General features: G+C 40.9%; 1 protein-coding gene across 2 annotated transcripts in view; it reads left to right on the top strand.

Annotated features, from left to right (window-relative positions):
- The window catches only part of LOC140734607 (host cell factor 1-like), a 67,419-nt gene that overhangs the window by 20,418 nt on the left and 23,375 nt on the right, over window positions 1-23,626 (top strand). For both annotated transcript variants that reach the window (XM_073058813.1, XM_073058814.1), the window contains exons 9-19: window positions 2,774-2,961; window positions 4,143-4,367; window positions 5,757-5,861; window positions 8,082-8,301; window positions 10,176-10,312; window positions 10,946-11,096; window positions 13,105-13,328; window positions 15,055-15,298; window positions 17,419-17,579; window positions 21,252-21,642; window positions 23,337-23,591. In XM_073058813.1, coding sequence (XP_072914914.1) covers window positions 2,774-2,961; window positions 4,143-4,367; window positions 5,757-5,861; window positions 8,082-8,301; window positions 10,176-10,312; window positions 10,946-11,096; window positions 13,105-13,328; window positions 15,055-15,298; window positions 17,419-17,579; window positions 21,252-21,642; window positions 23,337-23,591 — 2,301 coding nt within the window. The remainder of the gene's footprint in view (window positions 1-2,773; window positions 2,962-4,142; window positions 4,368-5,756; window positions 5,862-8,081; window positions 8,302-10,175; window positions 10,313-10,945; window positions 11,097-13,104; window positions 13,329-15,054; window positions 15,299-17,418; window positions 17,580-21,251; window positions 21,643-23,336; window positions 23,592-23,626) is intronic.

Below are 23,626 nucleotides of genomic sequence, written 5' to 3'. Positions count from 1 at the left end.
CATTTACATTTATATTGTTTATTATTATATTGTAATTTGCCCTTTACTGTGCCTGTTGTCTTGTTTATTAAGTATTGTACTGTCTTGCACTGTTTTGTGCACTTTATGTAGTCCCGTGTAGGTCTGAAGTCCAATGTAGTTTTGTGTTGCTTCACGTAGTCTAGTGTAGTTTTGTGTTGTTTCATGTAGCACCATGGTCCTGGAGGAACATTGTTTCGTTTTTACTGTGTAAAATTGTTTTACTTTTTACCAGCAGTTATGGTTGAAATGACAATAAAAGGGACTTGACTTGAGATGCTGTAAATTCAAGCAACACACACAAAATGCTGGTGGAATGCAGCAGGCCAGGCAGCATCTATAGGAAGAATTTTTGGGTCGACGTTTCAGGTCGAGACTAATGGAAAAAAGAGATAGTAAGAGATTTGAAAGTGGGAGGGAGAGGAGGAGACCCGAAATGATAGGAGAAGACAGGAGGGGGAGGGATGAAGTTAAGAGCTGGAAAGTTGATTGGCAAAAGGAATACAAGGCCAGAGAAGGGGTATATTATAGGATGGAAGGCCTTGGAAAAAAGAAAGGGGGAGGGGAGCACCAGAGGAAGATGGAGAACAGGCGAGGACATTGATTTCTCTAACTTCCGTTAATGGCCCTCCTCCCCTCTTACCCCATCCCTATTTATTTGTTTATCTATCTATCTATCTGTTTGTTTATTTATTTATTCCTTTTCATTTTTTTCTTCTTCCTTTTTCTTCTCACTTCACTCTTTCCCTCTCACACTAACTGCTATGCTCCGGATAAGAAGGTCCTAACTTATTCAACCCTTCCCTATAACTCAGGTTCCTTAGTCCTGACAACATAGTTGAAAATTTTCTACTTCTTTCGATCTTGTATACAGTGGCATGCAAAAGTTTGGGCACCCCGGTCAAAATTTCTGTTACTGTAAATAGTTAAGTGAGTAGAAGATGAACTGAGCTCCAAAAGTCATAAAGTTAAAGATGAAACATTCTTTTCAACATTTTAAGCAAGATTAGTGTATTATTTTTGTTTTGTACAATTTTAGAGTGAAAAAGAGGAAAGGAGCACCATGCAAAAGTTTGGGCACCCCAAGAGATCTGAGCTCTCAGATAACTTTTACCAAGGTCTCAGACCTTAATTAGCTTGTTAGGGCTATGGCTTGTTCACTGTCATCCTTAGGAAAGGCCAGGTGATGCAAATTTCAAAGTTTTATAAAAACCCTGACTCCTCAAACCTTGTCCCAACAATCAGCTGCCATGGGCTCCTCTAAGCAGCTGCCTAGCACTCTGAAAATTAAAATAAATGATGCCCACAAAGCAGGAGAAGGCTACAAGAAGATAGCACAGCGTTTTCAGGTAGCCATTTCCTCAGTTCATAATGTAATTAAGAAATGGCAGTAAACAGGAACGGTGGAGGTTAAGTTGAGGTCTGGAAGACCAAGAAAACTTTCTGAGAGAACTGTTCGTAAGATTGCTAGAAAGGCAAATCAAAACCCCCATTTGACTGCAAAAGACCTTCAGGAAGATTTAGCAGGAGTGGTGGTGCACTGTTCTACTATGCAGCGACACCTGCACAAATATGACCTTCGTGGAAGAGTCATCAGAAGGAAACCTTTCCTGCGTCCTCACCACAAAATTCAGCGCCAGAAGTTTGCAAAGGAACATCTAAACAAGCCTGATGCATTTTGGAAACAAGTCCTGTGGACTGATGAAGTTAAAATAGAACTTTTTGGTCGCAATGAGCAAAGGCATGTTTGGAGGAAAAAGGGTGCAGAATTTCATGAAAAGAATACCTCTCCACCTGTTAAGCGGGGGGTGGATCGATCATTCTTTGGGCTTGTGTTGCAGCCAGTGCCACAGGGAACATTTCACTGGTAGAGGGAAGAATGAATTCAATTAAATACCAGCAAATTCTGGAAGCAAACATCACTCTGTCTGTAAAATAGCTGAAGCTGAAAAGAGAATGGCTTCTACTACAGGATAATGATCCCAAACACACCTCAAAATCTACAATGCACTACCTCAAGAGGTACAAGCTGAAGGTTTTGCCATGGACCTCACAGTCCCCTGACCTAACATGATTGAAAATCTGGCTAGACCTTAAAAGAGCAGTGCATGCAAGACGGCCCAAGAATCTCACAGAACTTAGAAGCCTTTTGCAAGGAAGAATGGGAAAAAATCCCCCAAACAAGAATTGAAAGACTCTTTGCTGGCTACAGAAAGTGTTTACAAGCTGTGATACTTGCCAAAGGGGTGTTACTAAGTACTGACCATGCAGGGTGCCCAAACTTTAGCTTCAGGCCCTTTTCCTTTTTTGTTATTTTGAAACTGTAAAAGATGGAAATCAAAAAACTAATTTTGCTTAAAATATTAAAGAAATGTGTCATCTTTAACTTTATGCCTTTTGGAAATCAGGTCATCTTTTACTCACTTAGCTATTCACAGTAACAGAAATTCTGACCAGGGTGCCCAAACTTTTGCATGCCACTGTAGGTCTTTCCTATAGGGAGGTAACCAGAACTGCACACTATACTCCAAATTGGGACCGACCAGGCTATTCAGGTCAACTGACTCAAGATGGTGTTATTGTTCCATGTGACCCTCTTCCAACCCCTGCAACTTTGTAATATTTTAACATAACCGCATTCCACACTAGTTAACATATGTTATTTGGAGGAACAATCTGTATTTTCATGTTGTGGCTTAGTGATTTGTTTAACCAGTAGAGTGTTTTGAATATTTCTGTGTTATGTTCTGCTAAGGCACAGTGACTCCAGTACAAGTCACTGCCACCCAGGTGCCTGGAATATCTTCAGCAGCCACTCATCTGGTTACAGTCTCCCAACAAGCTGTGCAGACGGTTAAGGCTGCAGTTTCTTCCTTGCCTGCTGGAGTCCGCCTCGTTGTCCCTGCACAGAGCACCACCAATGCTGTTCCCTCTGTAGTAAATGTGAGTCTTTATCTTTGTAATCTTTATACTGATTTACAAGGATGAGAATCAAGGATTAACTTTATTCGCTATATACATTTACATATATTAAGAATTTGCTGTGCTGTATTCGTTCAACATGGAACAAACAAATAAACAACATTCAACAATTAGGAAGACTAAAGAATCATATAAAAATAATCTTAGCAGTGCAGATATGGAATAAAATGTGCATAAATGCATAAACACCATGTATCGACAATGTAAACAGCATTATAAAAAGTGGTTTGAAGTGTTTATAGTGCAGTGACTGAGGTATTGGATAAGAAACATCTGTTATATAGTGGAGAACAATATTCTGCTTTTTTGTATTTGGGCATTATTGGTAAGGACAAAATTTATTATTCATCTCTAATTACCTTTGAAGGTGATGAACCCCCAACTATTGCAGTTTCTCTGCCAAGGTCACTTATGGTAGTGATAATGAGTAGGAAAGATAGAGTAAAGGCCTGGTATTTTCATGTGCCTGCTTTCCTTGTCTTTGGTGGTTGATCACAGGTTTGAGTGGTTTTGTCAGAGGAACTAAGAAAAGCAATTGCCAATTATGTTATAGATAACTTTATGGTGGAGATAAATTGGAATAGAAAAATTAATTTGTGATAAGTGCAAGGAGAAAATTAATCTCCAGAAAATGTTCCTTATAAATAAATAATCACTTACAAATGAAGAAAAGGTACATAGCAGAAAAAGAATGTATTTTTGTATTGAAATACCTTTTAACCAAGAATAGCCAATTTGCCCCATTTTTTAAATCTGAACTTGCTTAGAAAGTGAATGGGTAAAATTGTTCTCTTAAATTGTAGTAATCAGCTACAAAGAATATGTTGTATTAATGCTTTCCGGATATACTTTTTTATTAATATTATATGGACAATATGCGGGACTTAGCAGGTCGGGCAGCATCCGACCTGCTGAGGTCATCCAGCTTTTTTGTACGTCTTGATTTGACCACAGCATCTGCAATGTACTTTGTGTTTAATATGCGGGACTTGTAGTTTTATTTAATCGTGAATACAGTAAAAGTGATTTTTTAAACTATTATTTGGAAAAGCAAGGTTGTATTTATCTGAAAATGTGCTATAGGTAGATTTTCTGAGAAATCAATTCTTAAAAAGATGCATGGTTATTTTTATATTTTGCAGGTAAATACCCCGGCCACAACAATGCTGAAGACAGCAGCTGCACAAGTGGCAACCTCGTCTGTCTCGCTAAGTTCTGCTGCAACACGTCCTATTATAACAGTACATAAATCTGGGGCTCTCACTGTAGCTCAACAGGCTCAAGTTGTCACCACTGTTGTGGGTGGCGTCACCAAAACCTTCACACTTGTCAAAAGCCCAATACAATATGGCAGTGGAGGCTCCTTGGTAATTAGTAGATTATTAGATGACTTTCCATTTATTTGCAAAGTTAATAATAGTTAATGACAATAATAGTTAATTATTAGATGGTTTACATTTCAGACTTGTAATAACATTTTGCTTGGTGTTTCCTTGTCATTGCATCGTGTGTTTCCGGCTTGCTGGGTGAAATTAAAAGGGAGTTGTAATTTGGCTGTCAGATATAGAAAAAAACCCAGTTGATTTGTACAGAGCGAAAAGAAAATACGTGAGGAACTCAATGGATCAAGTAGCATCTGTGGAGGGTGCAAGAGCTGGCAGTGATAGGTGGGTCCAGGTGAGTGGGTGTGATAGGCAGGTGGAGGAAGGGAGAGTGAAATTAGTGACAAAGACTGGGAGGTGATGGGTGGAGGTGACAAAGGGCTGCAGATGATGGAATCCGATAGGAAAGGAAGGTGGAGGAAGCATGGAACCAAATAAAAGTGCTGGGGAGGGCAGATGGGGTCAGTAAGGAAAGGAATCCAGTGGAAGGAGCGTGTAGGTGATGGGTGGAGGGTGATAGGGGAAAGCTGTTACGAGGGTCAGGAGTGTGTGTAGGAGTATCTGGGTATATCAGGAGGAAAGAGAAAATGGATGGGGTGGGGAACATTTCACTGAAATTGGAAAATTCAGTGTTCATGCCCTCAGGGTATAGACTATGCAGGTAAAATCTGAGGTGTTGTTCCTGTAGTCTGCATTCAGCCTCACTCTGGTAGTGGAGAAGATAATCGGATTGGGAATAGGAAGGCTAATTAAATTTTATATAGTATATCTCTATAGTACTGTTCATGTTGATCAGAGCACATGGAGCATTGTGAGAGTTTTTGCCCCATATCTAGGAAAGGATGTGTTGGCCTTTGAGAGAATCCTGAGGAGGTTTATGAGAATGATCCTGGGAATGAAAAAGTTAATGTTTGAGGAGCAATGGGGAATGTCATTGAAACCTATCAAATATTAAAATGATGGACTTGAAGTCGATGTTCCCTATATTAAGGGAGTCTGGGACCAGATGGTATAGCCTCAGAGTAGAAGAACAGAGATGTGGAGAAATTTCTCGAGCCAGAGAGGGTAATGATCCTATAGAATTCATTGCTACGTTCGGTTTTGGAGGCAGAGTCATTTGGTATATTTCAAGCAGAGGTTGATAGAAAGGTTGCCAGAGCTTACAGGGAGAAGGCAGGAGCATGGGTTTGAGAGCAATAATAAATCGGCCATGATGCGCTGAATGGCCTAATTCTGCTCCTGTGTCTTTTTTAATGTTTGCTTAACATACCAAACGCTTTCACAGCCTTGTAGTACCTTTGACGTGCAGTTATTGTTTTACTGTTGATGCTGTTTTTGCTGATGTACCACTTTATATGATTTTCTTCTGCTTAGATCTCCAATTTAGGGAAAATGATGACTCTTGTTCAGACAGCTCCTGTGCAAAGTGGTGCAATCACTGGCCAAGCCACTACTGGGTCCTTAGCGCAGTTTATTCAGGTCAGTATTATTAAATGTTTATCATCATAATCTGGAAATGACTATCTGATTTTAGCAGACAGACACATAATGTGCTCTTAACAGGTAAATGACTCAATTAAAATAATAAAGAATATCAACAGGCTTTCTATTTTAGTCAAATGTACCATAAGCAATAATGTTAAGGCTATATTTTTCTATAGAAAACTTGTGTGTCCATAAAATATTATGAAGGTGCTTCCTTCAATATATAAAGTGTCACTGTTATGGTCACACTTGTTGCAGCACATGCCTTTTTAAGTTACTGTTAACATTTCCTATTTAATTTTCTTGTGGATTTTCTTAATTTTTTTAATTAATTAATTTTTTAATTAATTAATTCTTTAATTTTCTTTAATCTCTAGTCCTTGGGTGGTTTATGAAACTTGGTATGTTAAAGCATGGGCATTATTAATAGTTTTCATAGTTATACGTATTTTATAAGTTTATTATTTTGCTCTGTCTTTACTATTTCACTATTCATTGTTCCCATGTTTCCTCCATTTAAGAAATTATTTTGTGTGACTTTTGTGTTAGGTCAAACTGATAATCTGCTCTCCACTGATTCAGAAATCCAGATGGTTCAGCATTTGACTCACAGGCATTGTCTCTGTTCTATCCTGGAATTCACTGGGGTGGGGGGGGGAGGGTCCCGGTACCTCTGCATGCCTTCAAACTTACTGGGGCCTTGGTTCCCACTCGCCCTTTAATCTTTCAGGATCTACTGGATAATTTATCACTATACTGTGTATTTATTTTTAAAAAGGTGAATTTAAAGTGCATTGAGTATTAATAGAATAACATACATTTGTCTGGAAAGAAATTCTGGAGCATGTTGGATTATCAGAGTTTTGCTGCATATTAATATTTTATATCATTAAAGATTGCTGAGTTAGGATAGAGCTCCAGATCTGCCTGATGTTCTCTCAAAGTTAAAAATTAAACAACCTGGATTGTCTCTTATTGATGGGAAGAACTATTGTCCTATCCTTCGCCTAATAAATAATTATGTTCATTATTGTATGGAAATTCCGTATTTTTATTTCCATTATATCAATAGTTCTATTTAATATCAGAGAATGTATACAATATACAACCTGAAATTCTTGCTCCTCTCAAACATTCATGAAAACAGGAGTACCCCAAAGAATGAAAGACAGTAAAAAGCCCCCTTCTTCCCCCTCCCACGCACAAGCAGCAGCAAAGCATCGAACCTCCCCCTGCCCCACTTAGTTTAGCAAAAAACGTCAACACCCTTCAACCACCAAACGAGCAATAACAAAGTCCCCAAGAGAGACCATGATCTGCAGTACAACAAAAATTAATCGTTCACCCAACAGTTTGGCTTGCCACATGCTCTCTCTCCCTAATAAAGGGGCAGTGAGGTGCCACTCAGTGAGAGGGGAGACAGAAACAAAGCAACTCGCTGTTTATGGCGCCACATCGCTTTTTTTCGAGTTGTCTGACTCGAGAATCAGCTGCAAACTTCCCCACCAATGAGAGAAAGAGAGAGAAAGCAATTCGCTGACCTCCGACAGCTGATTGGCTGTACCCTATATTCCGTTTTCTCCTGCAATGCTTCTGTCAGCGACACCAGCGAGGAACTGGCTCATCTATAGGGCCATGAAGCCCCAGAACCCAGAAGGCATGCTCATCTTCTAGGCCATTCCCTTGGGATATTGAAAAAAGGCCGGTCAGTGAGCTGTGGGAGCAGGCCCCATCGCCGTAAAGAACTACAGTTTGAGTGCAACCACAGGTCAAGGGCACTGACAGAATCCCATCCACCTTGAAAAGGAAAGAGACATTAAAGGTAGAAATTAAGCTGCTTTCACAGATGAGCTCAAAGAAGCTTCTCTAGAGCCATTGTAGCTCCGTCAAACCAGACATCTGATTCATTCCCTGTTACTAGATCCAATAGTGGTTTTTTTGGGGAGGTGGGTGGCTTTTTGTAGTATTGTAAACATATCCTCTATACATTATGGGAGTTATTTTGCTTATTCCTTTTCTCTATAGCTTCTGTGCAGTCAGTGTGTTGAAATCCACTGTGATTATTATTGCAGTTGTTTTTCCCACTTTCCTAATCAGTCTGCATATTTCTTACTGTACCACTTTTCCACTATACAGTAATCAATAGACTATAGTGGAAACTTATTGTTTCAGTGATATGAATTTTAAATTTTATTGTTTCCAACAAATGTGTAGGCAAAGGGCCCCTTTCCTCCAGGAACAATAGTGAGACTGGTGACGGCGGCAGACGGTAAACCAACCACAATAATCACAACCTCGCAAGCTGGCGGAATGGGGGCGAAGCAAACTATCCTTGGTCTTGGAGGTGTTGCCCCTTCAGGCAGTAAAGCTGGGGCAACAACCATCATAAAAACCATCCCTGTTTCAGCACTGATGGCTCAACCCAATGTTACAGGTAATTTCTTCACCCCCTCCACCCTCCTTCCATTCCCCATTCTGGCTCCCCTCTTACCTCTCCTTCCCTCTTCTCACCTGCCTGTCATCTCCCTCTGGTGCCCCTTCTCTTTCCCTTTCTTCCATGGAACCCTCTCCTGTCCCATCAGATTATTCCTTCTTCAGTCCTTTACCTTTTCCACCTGTCCCCTCCCAGTTTCTCACTTCATCACCCCTCCCCTACCCACCCACCTTCCCCTCACCTGGTCTCACCTATCACCTACCAGGTTTGTACTCCTCCTTCCCTCACCAGCTTATTCTGGCTTCTTCCCCCTTCCTTTCCAGTACTGATGAAGGGTCTCGGCCTGAAACGTCAAATGTTTATTCCTTTCCATAGATTTTTCATAAAACCATAAGACATAGGAGCAGAATTAAGCCATTTAGCCCATCGAATCTGTTTCGCTTATTCTATCATGGCTGATTTATTATCTCTCTCCACTCCATACTCCTGCCTTCTCACTGTAATTTCAGGTATCAATTTATATCCAGAGCCAAATTCAATTTGATTTTACTATTTCGTAATGGCACTTAAATTTTCCATTAAAACAGCAATCCGTGGTGTATATTTCTGCAGTTTTTGCAGATTTAGTACTCCTCCTTTACAAATCTCTCTACTGAAATAAGATGCTGCCTGATCTGCTGAGTTCCTCCAGCATTTTGTGTGTGTGTTACAGGGAGAGGATCTTATCTGTAATTAAAACTCATGGAAGACTTATGGTGAGGCCCTTTATCCCGTGTCTGTTTTGGTCAAAAAATGTACCTTGCTTATCCCGTCCTTTCAATACTTAACTGCAGCCCAGCAGGTCAAGGCTTTTCAAGTAATGAGGGTTTCTGCTCTATCACACCAATAAATAGTGATCTCCAAATGCATTATCAACCCCTTGTGTTGGCGCGTGGCCAAATGGTTAAGGCGTTGGTCTAGTGAAGGTCGCTAGTTCGAGCCTCAGCTGAGGCAGCGTGTTGTGTCCTTGAGCAAGGCACTTAACCACACATTGCTCTGCGGCGACACTGGTGCCAAGCTCTATCAGCCCTTGGACAACATCAGTGGCATGGAAAGTGGAGACTTGCAGCATGTTTAGCTGTTGGTCTCCCATACAACCCTGCCCAGGCCTGTGCCCTGGAAACTTTCCTAGGCACAAATCCATGGTATCTCAAGACTAATGGATGCCCATCATCAACCTCTAGGTGAACAAAATACCTTTCTCATCTCACCTCTAATCATTATAACAGTTACTTGCAATCTGTGGAACCCTAGTTTTTGATATCTCTGCTGAGCAATTAAAGAAGTCATTTGTATTTACCTGGGGCCCTCGAAACTGTACACCTCAATCAAGTTGCTTCTTACCTTTTGCAAAGGAAACCCCTAATTTATCCAGTCCTTTTTCACTAATTAAAATGGCCATTTCTGACAACCACCTCACATGTCCTATCACCCCCTGCAGCACAAAATCATATCTTTGCATGAGAAGTAGACATGTAGATATTCACTGTTTCGATCTGTTTCACTGGAGTGTTTTATGCTTAACTGAATGAAAATACTACTTGGACAAATATACTAGGTCATATGATCTACTTCGCTTTATATAATGTTTGTATATATGTGTGTGTGTGTATGTATACATAGTAATTTTATGTATTGCATTGTACTGCTGCTGCAAAAAACAAAACAAATTTCATGACATGTGAGTGATGATAAACCTGATTCTGATATGCGTCTCTATTGTGTACTGAGAGTGGGAAGAGGGCAGGGACAGGGGAATCATGGTTGGAAAAGGGGGAGGGGAGAATTTGTAAATTACAAATCCTTAACAGAATCACTAATGCGTTTTATTCTAGGTGTGAATGTTTCTCCGGCTATGAAATCTCCAATAACAATCATTACAACAAAAGTAGTCACATCTGGAACGGGAACACCTGCCAAGATCATTACAGCTGTTCCAAAATTTACTGCGGGACAGCCTGGTGTGACACAGGTAGTGCCTATTTGATTAGTCCTGAAGCTGTATTTGTGTATAGTGTAGTATAGTCCCATTCTTCTTCCATGTTATGCCTCCTCCTCCTGTTTCTTCAGACTCTGCAGTTGAAAACACTTCCCAATGGCATTATGAATTGATTTGGTCACCTTCAGCATTCTGAGACTAGGCAGAAAATCATTTGACTACCACGCTGGGTCCTAATTTCTGGGCAGTCGTGTTACATGCTACAGATAAGACCATAAAACATTGGAGCAGAATTAGAGCATTTAGCCCATCAAGTCTGCTCCACCATTCTATTATGGCGGATTTATTATCTCCCGCCCCAACCCCATTCTCCTGCTTTCTCCCCGTATTCTCTGATGCTCTTACTAATCAAGAAACTACCAACCTCCACTTTAAATATTCCCAATGACTTGGCCTTCACAGCCGTCTGTTGCATGATCATCAGTAGGATGCATTTAATTCCAATCTTGGAACTCCTTACCTATCTTTCATTGATAGCAGAGAGGTTCAAGGAAGTGGCTACTGCCAATTTTTCTAGGTCGTTTTTGGGATGGAAAGTAAATATTGACTTAGCCTGTGACCGTTGTATCCTCTAAATGAATAAATTTAGAAAAAAACACTTTTTAGGTTGTTCTGAAGACGCCTGGAACACCTGGTACCATTCTACGAACTGTTGGTGGAACTCCAGTTACAGTTAGTGGAGTCAGACTCGTTACACCTGTCACTGTGTCTTCAACCAAGCCTACAGTCACAACATTGCTAGTGAAAGGGACCACAGGTACTTTTATATAACATTTCTTTGGATCTTTCACAGTTGGGTACTTTTACAATCAACTGTGTGAATTCTTCTGTCCTATGAGGATAGGTTGAGCGAGTTAGTGCTTTTTGCTTTGGGACGAAGGAGGTTGAGAGAGGACTTACAGAGGTGTACAAGACGATGAGGCACAGAGTGGATAGCCAGAGACATTTTCCTAAGGCAGAAGTAGCCAATACAAGGGGCAAAGTGTTCAGACAAAAGTAAGGGGGATGTCAGAGGTAAGTTTTTTTTAAACACAGTGGTTGGTGTTGGAAACATGCTGCCAGGGGTTATGGTAGAGGCAGATACATTAGGGAATCTCAGATAGGCATATACATGGATGAAAGCAAAATGGAGGGCTATATGGAAGGGAAGTTTTCTGATGTTAGTGTGTTAAAGAGTTGGCACAGTGTTGTGGGCTGAAGGGCCTGCTTTGTTCTGTGGTCAATGCTGTAGTTTTGTAGAAATCATAGAAAAGCATTTTTAAGTTCTGTTGTCTTCTATATTTGATTGCATGCATGTGTGACAGATCCAAATTGGATGTAAGACTCCATGTTATAAGGGGTTGTTAGATCACTTCTCAAAATCTGGCCCCAATTGGCATTTGTGAAATGATGGGTTTCACTGACAAGAGTAGGTTGGTAGATGGTGCAGGAGATGAACATAGCCATTATATTAAACAGGTCTTAAAATAAAATACAAGCATTGTGAGGGAGGAAATGGCTTCTATTCTATTTATCCCACTTCCGTGTTTATATGAATTGCAACAAAACGAAGTGGCTTCATCCCAAAGCGAAAAGTTAGATATGGCCTTTGTGGCTAAAGGGATCAGGGGGTGTGGAGAGAAAGCAGGTACAGGGTTCTGAGTTGAATGGTGGTGCAGGCTCGAAGGGCCGAATGGCCTACTCCTGCACCTACTTTCTATGTTTCTATAAGTAAGGAGAGTTTGTGGCACGTTGGCTTTCATGGATCAGAGTCAGGAGTTGGGATGTTATACTGAAGTTGTCTAAGATATTGGTGAGGTCAAATTTGGAGTATTGTGTGGAGAAAGCGTACAGAGAAAATTTACACGGATATTGCCAAGACTCAAGGATCTGAATTATATGAAATGGTTGAATAGTAAGGGTTTTATTCTCTGGAGCATGGGAGAATGAGGGGAGATTTTGATAAATGATGAGGGATATAGATCGGGTAAATGCAAGCAGGCTTTTTCCTCTGAGGTTGGGTGGAAATTTCATGACATGTGAGTGATAATAAACCTGGTTCTGATATGGGTCTCTGTTTTGGACTGTGAGTTCGAAGAGGGTAGGGAGAGGGAAATCATGGTTGGGAAAATGGGAAGGGAGAGGGAAGCTCCAGGGGGACATTTTGTAATGATCTGTAACCCAATTGTTTGGAATCAAATGACCTTGCCTGGTGTCTCAGGGCTGGGTGTGTCTGCACCTGCACCACCCCCTGCCTCAGCACTCCTTCTCTGCCACTGGTCCCACACCCCCGCCATTCCCAATATCTCTTGCTCCCGCCAGATTTACAAACTCTTTCTCCACTCCTCGTTGACAAACAGTACTGCACAAAAATCTTAAGCACCCTGGCTATATATATGTGCCTAAGACACTTGCGCAGTACTGTAGATGAAAGGTGGGTGAAAAGGTGAAATAGTTAAGGGGAACCTGAGGGGGAGCTTTTATACTCGAGTGTGGTATGAGCTGCCAGCGGGAAGTGGTGGATGGGGATTCAATTGCAACACTTAAGAGAAGCTTGGGTAAGTACATGGATGGGAGGAGTATAGAGTGTTACGGTACAGATGGGACTAGGCAAAATAACTGTTCAGTACAGACTAAATGGGCTGAAGGGTGTTTCAGTGCTGTAGTGCTCTGTGACTCTAACTGAATTTCTGACTTGTGTATCACCCTAGGGTTCTGTGCTACTTAAGGGTTTCTTCAAGGGTGATTCAATAGCTCTTGACATGTTCTAATGTATTTACTTGCAGGTGTTACCTCACTAGGTACTGTGACTGCTACAGTATCTGCCGCCCACTCAGCAGTAACTAATCTTGCATCATCCAGTTTCACAACACCAGCCACCGCCCTGACTAGAGTAACAACACTGGCCACCCAGGGGATTAGCACGGCTATTGACCCCTTGGCTACAGCAACAGCAACATTAATGGCTTCAACAGGAGTAGTCTCAAGTCCTTCTGTAGTTAATACTGAGGTAATTGTTTACTTCATCTGTTGCTTGCCTGTGTACTTTTCTAATTGTTTATAATTTAATCTCAATCTCACTGATATCCCTAACTTTTCCTCTTCTACTTCCTCCTTGCCCTCCCACCTTTAAGCCACCACCACTACAACTTCTTTATTCCCTCTCCCTGGCCTTGAGAAAACCCTTCTCATCTCCTTGAATGGGTGTGTATTCTGGAATACCTGTCATAAACCTATCTGCTTCTCCACTCTAGCCTCTTAGATTTCCCTTTAAACCCAGGCTTTGGTCACTTCTAACATTTGCCTTTGTTGTAGGAATTATTTTTTTCTACTGCACAGTATAATTTCACATTGGTGTTACAGCTTCAGTGAATTGGGTTTTTTCCCTTTAATTTGAATTCCTTCTATACAATCTAGGTTGTGTGAGCTAGGGGTTTTCCCTTTGGAGTTAGAGAGGATGACAGGTGACTTGATAGAGGTGTACAAGATGACAAGAGGCACAGATTGAGTGGATAGCCAGAGACTTTTTCCCAGGGCAGAAATGGCTATTATGAGGAGGCATAATTTTAAAGTGACTGGAGGAAAGTATAGTGGGGATGTCAGAGGTTGTTTTTGTTTTACACATAAAGTGGTTGATGCATGGAATATGGTGCCAGAGATGATGGTAAAGGTAGAGTTAGATATATTAGGGACATTTAAGAGATTCTTAGATAGGCACGTGGGTAATAGAAAAATGGAGGACTATGTAGGAGGGAAGTTGGTTTAAAAAGTTGGCACAACATCATGGGCTGAAGGGCCTGTACTGTGCTGCAGTGTCCATTGTTCTAACCTGTAACCAATGTCCTCAGGAGCAAAAGCTGTTCTTGCGTATTTGCTCACCTCTTCCCCTTTTCCTAGCTTTGGGGCAGTGTCTTTTTCTAATCTATCCCATGTGTATGCTCTGTATTTCTTCCTAATCTGTTTTGCTTCCATTCTTTCCATATTTATACCAAAAAGCTTTTGGAAACACATCTATTTAGCTGTGTCCTCTGTTCGTTTGTTCGTTCATTAAGTGTGGTATCCCCCATAACCTTTCTGAAACTCCATCATGGTTTCTCTCTGGAATATTTTATGATGTAGAATTATGTATCTGTAACATGTTTTAATATGGTGTACCTTGGCAGTACAAATATATTCTGAATCAAAGTGAATAGGTTAAGCAAATTGTTTAAAATTTATCTTTCCAGTTGGAGCAGAGATCTTGAAATAAAATTGCTAATGTTATGACTCTGTCTTAAATAAGGGTACTGATTATTAAGTTTGTCTTCAGCACAAGCAATCCTCATTTAGTTGAAACTATTCTTCAAAATGAATTTGTTTATCGATTTTAGTACGATTTCAATATTTTTGTCGGATTTGTTTTTTACAGTAAAAGCATACAAATAAGCTAGAGTTATTCCTTAATGTTCACACCACTTAATGTTCACGCCCCAAAAGAAAATTGTTATTATCAAAGTACATATTTGTCACCATATATTGCCCAGAGATTCATTTTCTTGTGGGCATTCACAGTAGAAACAAAGAAACACAGTTAAGTCAATGAAAAATTACACACTGACAAAGCCAGACAAACAAGCCATGTACAAAAGATGACAAATTGTGCAAATACAAAAAGAAAAACAAAATAATAAATAAATAAGGTGTTAAAGTGTTCATATTACAATACTTTATTACTGCGTGTATTTTGTGTTTGACAGCCCATATTTGTAATCTCGGAAGCAGTTTCCCCTCAAGTAACCAACTTGGTTACACACACCAGTGACAGTCAGGTACCAGTGGCTGTAGAACAACCTGCAGCTGTAGTAGTTGCCTCAGAGAACAGCATACAGACTGCAGATCAACAGATTCATCAAGCAACAGAAGAGCCTGCCCATGAAACTACCGAGACAAACACCACGAACACGGCTACCTCCAGCACAGCAAACATTTCTTTAAATCAAAGTGAGTGGATGAAGTAAAAGTCAATTGAGCGGCAATAAGGGAAGGATATATATTAATTAATAGTTGTCAAGTAAATTTGCTGAACTACTTTTGTGTGCCAAAACAAACATGGTCAACATGCAGTGAACTATTGTTTCTCGTCCAGGCTACTTCACAGATAGATCAGATAATTTTCCTTACAACATAAAACAAATAGTACTCACATATAGTACTGAAGATCAGAATTGAACCTGGGTGGGTGGAACTGTAAGGTGGCAGCAGCAATATTAGTTGCATGATTGTTCCATCCTTTTTGAAGCTTTTATTCATTGGTTTTCTGGAAGAAATTGTGTAAAACTCACAATATTCCAGATGGAAACAGTATGTCACTCATGCAAGCTGTCAAATGTGAATGGAACCATGTTTTTCTTTATTCTTAAAGTTTTTATTTGCACAAGACTTTTTGATTTTAGCTGAATGTCATTGAGCAATACAGCATGGATATGGGCCCTTTGACTTTAAACCTATGCTGTCTAGTTTTAGAGTCCCCTACCCTGGGGAAAACACTGTTACCATTAGCTTTATCCATGCCTCTTTTTATAAAAGGGTGCCCCTCATTCTCTTGCGCTCCATGTGATAAAGACCTAGCCTGGCCGGCCAGCCTCTCCCTCAGGCCCTCTACTCCTGGCCACATCCTCATTAATCTTCTCTCCATTTTTCCCAGTTTAACCATGTTTCCTATAATAGGGTGATTGTAAACTGCACAGTACTCCCGAGTATGGCTTCACCAACAACTTGTACAACTGCAACATAATGTCACAATTCCTCTCCTCGGTGCCCTGACAGATGAATGCCAGCATGCTAAATGCATTTTTCACACTGTCCACCTATTGTGCTGCTTTCAATGGATTTTGCATTTGTACTTGTTAGGACCCTCAGTTCCAACACACTCCCTGGTATAGGACCTATCCTGTTTGATTTTCTAAAATGCAGCACCCGACTTTCAATCTCTATTACCATTTGCCACTCCTTGGCCTACTTACCTAACAGGTCAAGATTTCCCCCCGCCCCAGTAAACCTGCTTCACTGTTAACAACGCCACCTAATTTCAAGTCATCTGCAATCTTACTGATCAAGTCTTGTGCATCTGAATCCAAATTATTTATATGAATACAGAATAACAAGTGTCCCGACACCAACCCCTGCAGCACACTACTAGTCTACTAGTCACTGGCCTCCATTCCAAGGAGGAAACAGCCTTCAACCACCACTCTCTGCCTCCCACCTCTGAGCCAAATTATGAATCCACCTAACTAGCTCTCTGGATTCCATAGGAACCTCACCCTTCAGACCAGCCTGCCATGCAGTCCTTGTCAAACACCTTGCTAAAATCCAATTTGACAACATCCACTGCCCTATTTTCATCTGTTTTTTTGGTTGCCTCTGCAATGTTCGTTAATTGTGACTTCCCACACACAAAGCCATGCTGACTCCTCCTAACCCTGTCTCTGAATCCCCTTCAGTAACTTCCCCACTACCGTGTTCTCTGAAGGATATCACAATCCATTTGTCCTAGTAATGCAAGTTTTCCTGCTTGGGTGCACTGTAAACAGCAGCAATAACTTGCATTTATAGAGTGCTGTAAATGTTGAAAGCTAAAACATGCATTTTCACAGAAATGTTATTCTAAAAAAGGAGTCAAATGAAATAAAACAAGTAACCAAAAACCTGATCAAAGGGTTTGCTTTAACAAAGGTTGTGAATGAAGGGGAATTGGAGAGATGGAGGGGTTTTGGGTAGAGAATTGCAAAGTGTGGAAACTAAGCGACTTTCTATGACTTTTCTTCTTGGTTGTAGCTAAAGTATAATAAACATCAAAGATGGAGTTTGGAAACTTCCTATAAAAAGGCAATTCAAGTAAATTGGAGTGATGTTTATTTTGCATCTAAAAGTTCAGTTTTAGTGTTTACAGTTTTACAATTTTACATGACCATGAAAAATGCTGTTTTCTTGGTCTCAATGAGGTGCCTAATCACAACTATTAATCTGTTGCTCCTGATCTGTGCACACCTGTGGTATTTAACTTGATATCCTTTTTATTCCATGTTATGTTTTTTCCTGTTGGAATTTGCCTATCACAGTTCAGCCACCAGACACAAATAACAATGGTTTACCAGAAAGTGTTCATGGGGAAACAGCAACTGCAGGAACAACAAATACTGCAACCACCGTCTCAGCTGCACACACTGGAGCAGTGACCACTGTCACACAGTCCACACCCACTCCAGGACCTTCACTGCAGGTAAAGAAAGCAAGTGAGAAACACTGTTCTTTTAGCTGGTTTTCTTATGTTCAACATTTAAAATGATATTTGAGAAGACTATAGTGCTCTGCACTTCTAATTTGCTAAAAAGCTAATCTTTGATTTAGTATTTTAATCATTAAGGCTCTTCATTGGATATAGCTTTACGAAATTATCAAAGAACAGTACAGCACAGTACTGATCCTTCAGCCCACGATGTTGTGTCGACCCTTTAACCTACACTAAGATCAGTCTAACCTCCCCTCCCACATAGCTCTCCATTTTTCTTTCATCTGTGTGCCTAACTAAGAGTTTGTTAAATTTCCCTATAGTATCTACCTCTATTACCATCTTGGCAATGCATCATATACTTATCATTCTGTGTTTTTAAAAACAAAACTGTGCTGGAAGAACTGAGGGTATTCAGGCATGTGCCAAGCAATAACCATTTGTAACAAATGAGTCTTAACCACCTCCTACAATATGGGTGTCTCTACCAGATTCCCATCATAAATATCCTAGGAGTCTCATTCAGCTGCTACTCGACAACACTGGCCGCAGGGGTGCTGTGACTAATAGAGGAATTCAGGAAGCCGGGTCATCTAATTCAATTCCAAATGGCTTTGCCAGCATCTGCTGTACGTACAGGGATATAGTTCAGTGGGAGAGTGCATGCTTTGCAGATTCAATACCTGTCATCTCTGTGACCCTGTAAGTCAGCACTATTATGATGTTCTGTCCACTTGCCTGGACAATATTTATTTATTTATTTGTTTGTTTAGAAATACAGTTTTTTTCCTGACCCAATGAGATCGTGCTGCCCAATTACACCCATGTGACTAACTAACCTGCTAGTTACGTTTATTTTTGGACTATGGGAGGAAACACATGTGGTCATGGGAAGAATATACAAACTCCTTACAGACTGTGTTGGAATTGAACCCAGGTCAATAGCGTTGAACTAACCGACTTACTCCATGACAAAGCAAACCTTTTAAGTTAGCAACACACACAAAATACTGAAGGAATTCAGCTTGTCAGGTAACATCTATGGAGGGAAATAAACTGTCGACATTACAGGCCAAAACATTGACTGTTTACTTCCCTCCATAGATGCTGCCCGACCTGCTGAGTTCCTCCAGCATTTTGTGTCTGTTGCTCAAGATTTCGAGCATCTACAGAATCTCTTGTCTGTCTGTGAATTTAAATAGCACCCATTTGAGCGCTTAATTGTTTCCCTTCCAACACTACTTTAAATGTAGCTACTGTAGGATGTATCCATGGGTATATTGCTGCATATCACCAAGGTTTCATCAGCAGCTGCTCTTTGGCCAATAAGCTCCACCACCTGGAAAAAATCAGTATGCAGCTGTATAGCAACAATATTGTTATCAGCTTCGTCAGTCAGATTACACATAACCCACACAAAATACTCAGCAGCTCTGAGGAGAGAAATACAGTTGACATTTCAAGTTAAGGCCACTTGTCTGAACTGAAAAACTAAGAGAATGAACGTGTTTGAATGTGTAGAGAGAGGAGAGGTGGAGAGAGTAAAAGGAATGCCCATGTTAGGATGCAGACCAAAGCTAACAATTTAAAATCAGTATTTGGAGATGAAAGGAAAGCAAGGTGTGAAAGGTGTAGCCACTGAGAGTAGGCTGTAGCTCTGAAGTCCCCGTATATCCAGAACAAAAATAAAAAATATCTTGGAATTCCTCACTTTGTCAAACAGTTTCTGTAGAGAGAGAAATAAGAATAAAAGGTTTACCCACCTTAGGATGCAGACCAAAGTTGTCAAGGTAGCAATTTAAAATCAGTATTTAGAGATAAAAGAAACACAAAGGGTATAGCCACTTATGGTTCAATAGATCTCCCCCCCCCCCCCCCCCCCGCCTTATTCCAGCTTTTGTCTCGTTCCTTTCCAATCCTGATGAAGGGTCTCAGCCTGAAACATTGACTGTTTATTGCCCTCCATAGATACTAGCTGAGTTCCACTAGCATTTTGTGGCTGTTGCTCAAGATTTCCTGCATCTACAAAATCTCTTGTGTTTAGGTATAGCCGCTTCTGGTGAGAGAGGAAATTTGTAATTGGGGAGGCGCTAGGCAGTCATGAAGTTTATCTGAAGCCATTAAATTCATTATTGCTCCTTCTGCCTAACTTATGGACACCCCATACATAGAAGTAAATGTTTGGGAGATTGGTGGGATGGATTTACCAGCTACCACGGAGCTGTAGGTAACTTTTTGGTGGATGGGATATGTCTTCTGGAGTGATCAAAGCCACTGGGCTGCTTTTGTGTGGTCTGAAAGGATAGCTGCTAATGGTGGTCCCACTGCTGGAACTTAAGTCTTCTCTTTCTGACCCAACTAATATTGATACATGTAGTTCTATAGGTTTATCTGGTCTAGACTGTTTTAAATTCAGCGTTACTCTGTCTGGTCCACCATTTTTATTATGCAACTATAACTTGGTCTTCTCATTGCACTATAACTTGCAAGAAATTCTGAAATTGATGGAGAAGCCAAGCACATTTTCCTGTCCCCTCTCTGCTTTTCATAGGGGTTACTTTCTCAGCAACTCCCTTGTCCACTCATCCCTCCCCACTGATCTCCCTCCAGGCATTTATCCCTGCATTTATCCCTGCATTCATGCGAAATGCTACACTTGCCCCACCACTATATAGATTTCCAAAATAGACAGGGCTTCACATATTAATCCATCATTTATTGGTGTCATTTAATCCAATGCAACCTTTTCTACATTGGTGAGGCCTGACACAGGTTGGAGGATCAGTTTGTCAAGCTCTTTCATTCTGTCCATAACAACCAGTATCCCCTGATGGCAGCCATTAAGATGCCACTTCCCATCATCACACTGACATGTCTGTACACTGCCCTATCTACTGCCAAGTTGAGGCTAGGTACAGATTAGAGGAACAACATCTCATATTCCATCTTGATAAGTTCCAATTTGATGGTGCCGGCATTGATTTCTCTTAACTTCTGGTACCTACTCTTCTGTGTTTCTATGCACCCTACCCCACTTGTTTTCTCTTATCCCTCCAGACCTTTACCCCATCTCCTTTCCGTCTCGTGCCCTCACACACTGCCCTCAGCTACATCTTCCTCACTCTGATTCCCCAACCCCATTTCCTTTTATTCTGTGGTCAACTGCCCTATCAGATTCATGCTCTTCACTTCTTTGTCTCTTCCACTTATTGCCTCCCAGCTTCTCACATTATTCTCATCTTGCTCCACCCTCCCACCTACCTACCTTACCCCACTCACCTGATTCACCTATCACCTGCCAGATCATGCTTCTCTCCCTCACCCAACCCTTTTATACTGGCTTCTGCCCTCTTTCTTTCCAGTCCTGATGGAGGATCTCAGCAGGAAGCATTGTTTATTTAGCCGTAGAGTACTACAGCATAGAAACAAGCCCTTTGGCCCATCTAGTCTGTGCTGACCTGTTATTCTGCCTAGTCCTGTCAACCTGCACCTGGACAATAACCCTCCACACCTCTCCCATCGATGTACTTATCCAAACACTTCCCTCTATAAATACCCCCAACTCTCCAGCTTTTTGTGTGTTGCTCCAGAAAGTGTTGGAGTGTATTACCTTGTACTAGTAATGTGCTCTTTATCCTTGCCTTCTCACTGTCCAATGATCAGGCCATCTCAACGGGATCGGAGATCACTTCAAGCAGTAGTTCGACGTTGTCAGATTCAAGTACATCACATTTGACACCTGCTACAGAATCTGTTCAAGATCCAGAGAGTGCAGAGCATCAGCCGTCATCTGAACAGACATTAAAGGACTTGGAGAATGCATCAATCCCACAGTTGTCTGAGAGCCGGCAACCTGACCTGTCAGAGGCTACCCAAGACCCACAGGAGAAAGTGAAGAGTGACAAACTGCAGGAAACACTGAACCAGAGTCTTGAGCAACACCCCCATACCACTGTGACTGAGCCTTTTGTTGCTGAAGCTAAACCAGTGGACAATATCCAACACACAATGATTGCTGGAAACGTTCCAGTGTCCTTACTGCCAAAAGCTACAGGTAAGGATGACCATTTTTATCAAAATAAATGTAGTTGAGGAATAGACAGTAATTCTATCCAAAAAAGAATGTTGTAGATATTTGTTTTAATCACTGAAAGAACTGTCTTCCTGCAGCAATTATAAACTAGTAGGTGTTGTCTGGAGTTAGAAGTGTTATGTCAAGAATCTCAGAGACGGAGACTAAGAATAAATATTGTTCTTAGTTAGATTCTGCAAGAATTAAACATAAAGATGTTGCTTTAAGTAAATTGACTTTTGAGTTAATAGTGTATAACACTCAGAATTTGATACTGGCAGCTTTAGATGCAGTGCCTTCCTTGCTATTAAATTAGTACTGCCTCTTAAATGTTACTGTGGTATCAGCTTTCACTCTGCCCGAGAGATGTGTTCTGGGCACCTACCACTCTTATTAATTAAAAAAAATCTTGCCACATCTTCTTTAAACTTTCTCTCACCTTAAAGCTATGCTCTCTAGTATTTGATATTTCCACCTGGGGGAGGATGGAGGAGTGTGTGTAAATAAAACTGCCTGGCTGCCCCACATATTTTGCATATCTCTCAGGTTGTGCCTGTGCTCCATATGCTTTAGTGAAGACAATCCATGTTTGTCTAATCTCCCTCTGTGGCTAATACTCTAAACCAGGCAACATCCTGGTGAATATCTGTTTCACCCTTTCAAAGGCTCCACATCTTTCCTGTATTGGGCTGATCAGAGCTGCTCATAATACTCCAAATGTTGCCTTACTGAAATTTGATGTAGGTGCAATGCGAATTCCCATCTTTTTTACTCGGTGCCACAGCTATTCAAGGCAAGTATGCTGTATGCTATCTTTCCAATTGGTCCATTTCCTGCTGTACCCTTTGACACCTACCTCACTATCCACAGCTGCCAAGGGTCCTGCTGAAGGGTTTTGGCACGAAATGTTGAGTGTACTTTTTTCTATAGATGCTGCCTGGCTTGCTGCGTTCCACCAGCATTCTGCGTGTGTTCCTCCAACATTTAGTGTGGTTTGCTCGGATTTCCAGCATCTGCAGATTTTCTCTTGTTTGCCAGTGTAATGTTGTGTGCAAACTTGCTACTCAGCTTCATATTTTTGTCTAGATATTTAATCACAAAAGCACTATTCCCTGCAGAACACTATCCTCCTGGCAGAATGACACCCCTCCATCACTACCCTATGTCTTCTGTAGCCAAGCCAATTTAGAATTTAATCTACCAATCTCATCTGCCCTAATGTTCTGGATCAGCCTACTGTGAAGGACCTTGGCGGGTGCTTTACTGAAGTCCGTGTTGGCAACATCCACTGCCCGACCTTCATCAACATCTTCGTCACCTCAAAGAAAATTCATTCAGATTTATAAGGCGTGACCTCTCCTGTACAAAACCATTCTGATTAATGCCTCATAAGTCAGTGCTCATTATTATTTTAATGTGCTAGAGCCATTAATTCTTTATACATTTGATTTTAAAGCAATTCAACCTAATATGATAGGCTTGTCGTGTATTTTACAATTTCTAAAATGTATTATTTATTTTGTTTATACTACTGATAGGTTGCAATTGTTTTATCTAAGAAAGAATATTTGCATGAGTCAGTCGCACCAAATTTCTCTTGGCGTAACTTACCAGGATGTCTTTTTAATCTTGCAGAATGATTAAACTCTTCAGAAGTGTTTGTTTTAATGTTTTAGAGTACAGTAATGTAAAGCTTCCAATGGAAGATGCTACTTCAGAGACTGGTGTGCCTCATGTAGACTCTACACAGCACCTGCAACAATGCCAGCAACTTGTGGCTCAGACCCCAGAGAGACCAGCACAGCAAGAGGACCCAGTGCAACCGAGCACTCCTCAAGCAGTAACGATGATTCCTACTGAGACAAGCATACAAACCAGTCTGCAACCCCAGGTTACCAGTACTGTGGATGCTCATCAATCCACCACTCTAAGTACGTCCAAACAGCTAAAATGTTGTGCATATTCT

Source organism: Hemitrygon akajei, chromosome 10 (assembly GCF_048418815.1).
Source record: "Hemitrygon akajei chromosome 10, sHemAka1.3, whole genome shotgun sequence".
NCBI lineage: Eukaryota > Metazoa > Chordata > Chondrichthyes > Myliobatiformes > Dasyatidae > Hemitrygon > Hemitrygon akajei.
The sequence above is the reverse complement of the archived record's forward strand: the minus strand, read 5'-3'. Positions and strand labels throughout refer to the sequence as shown.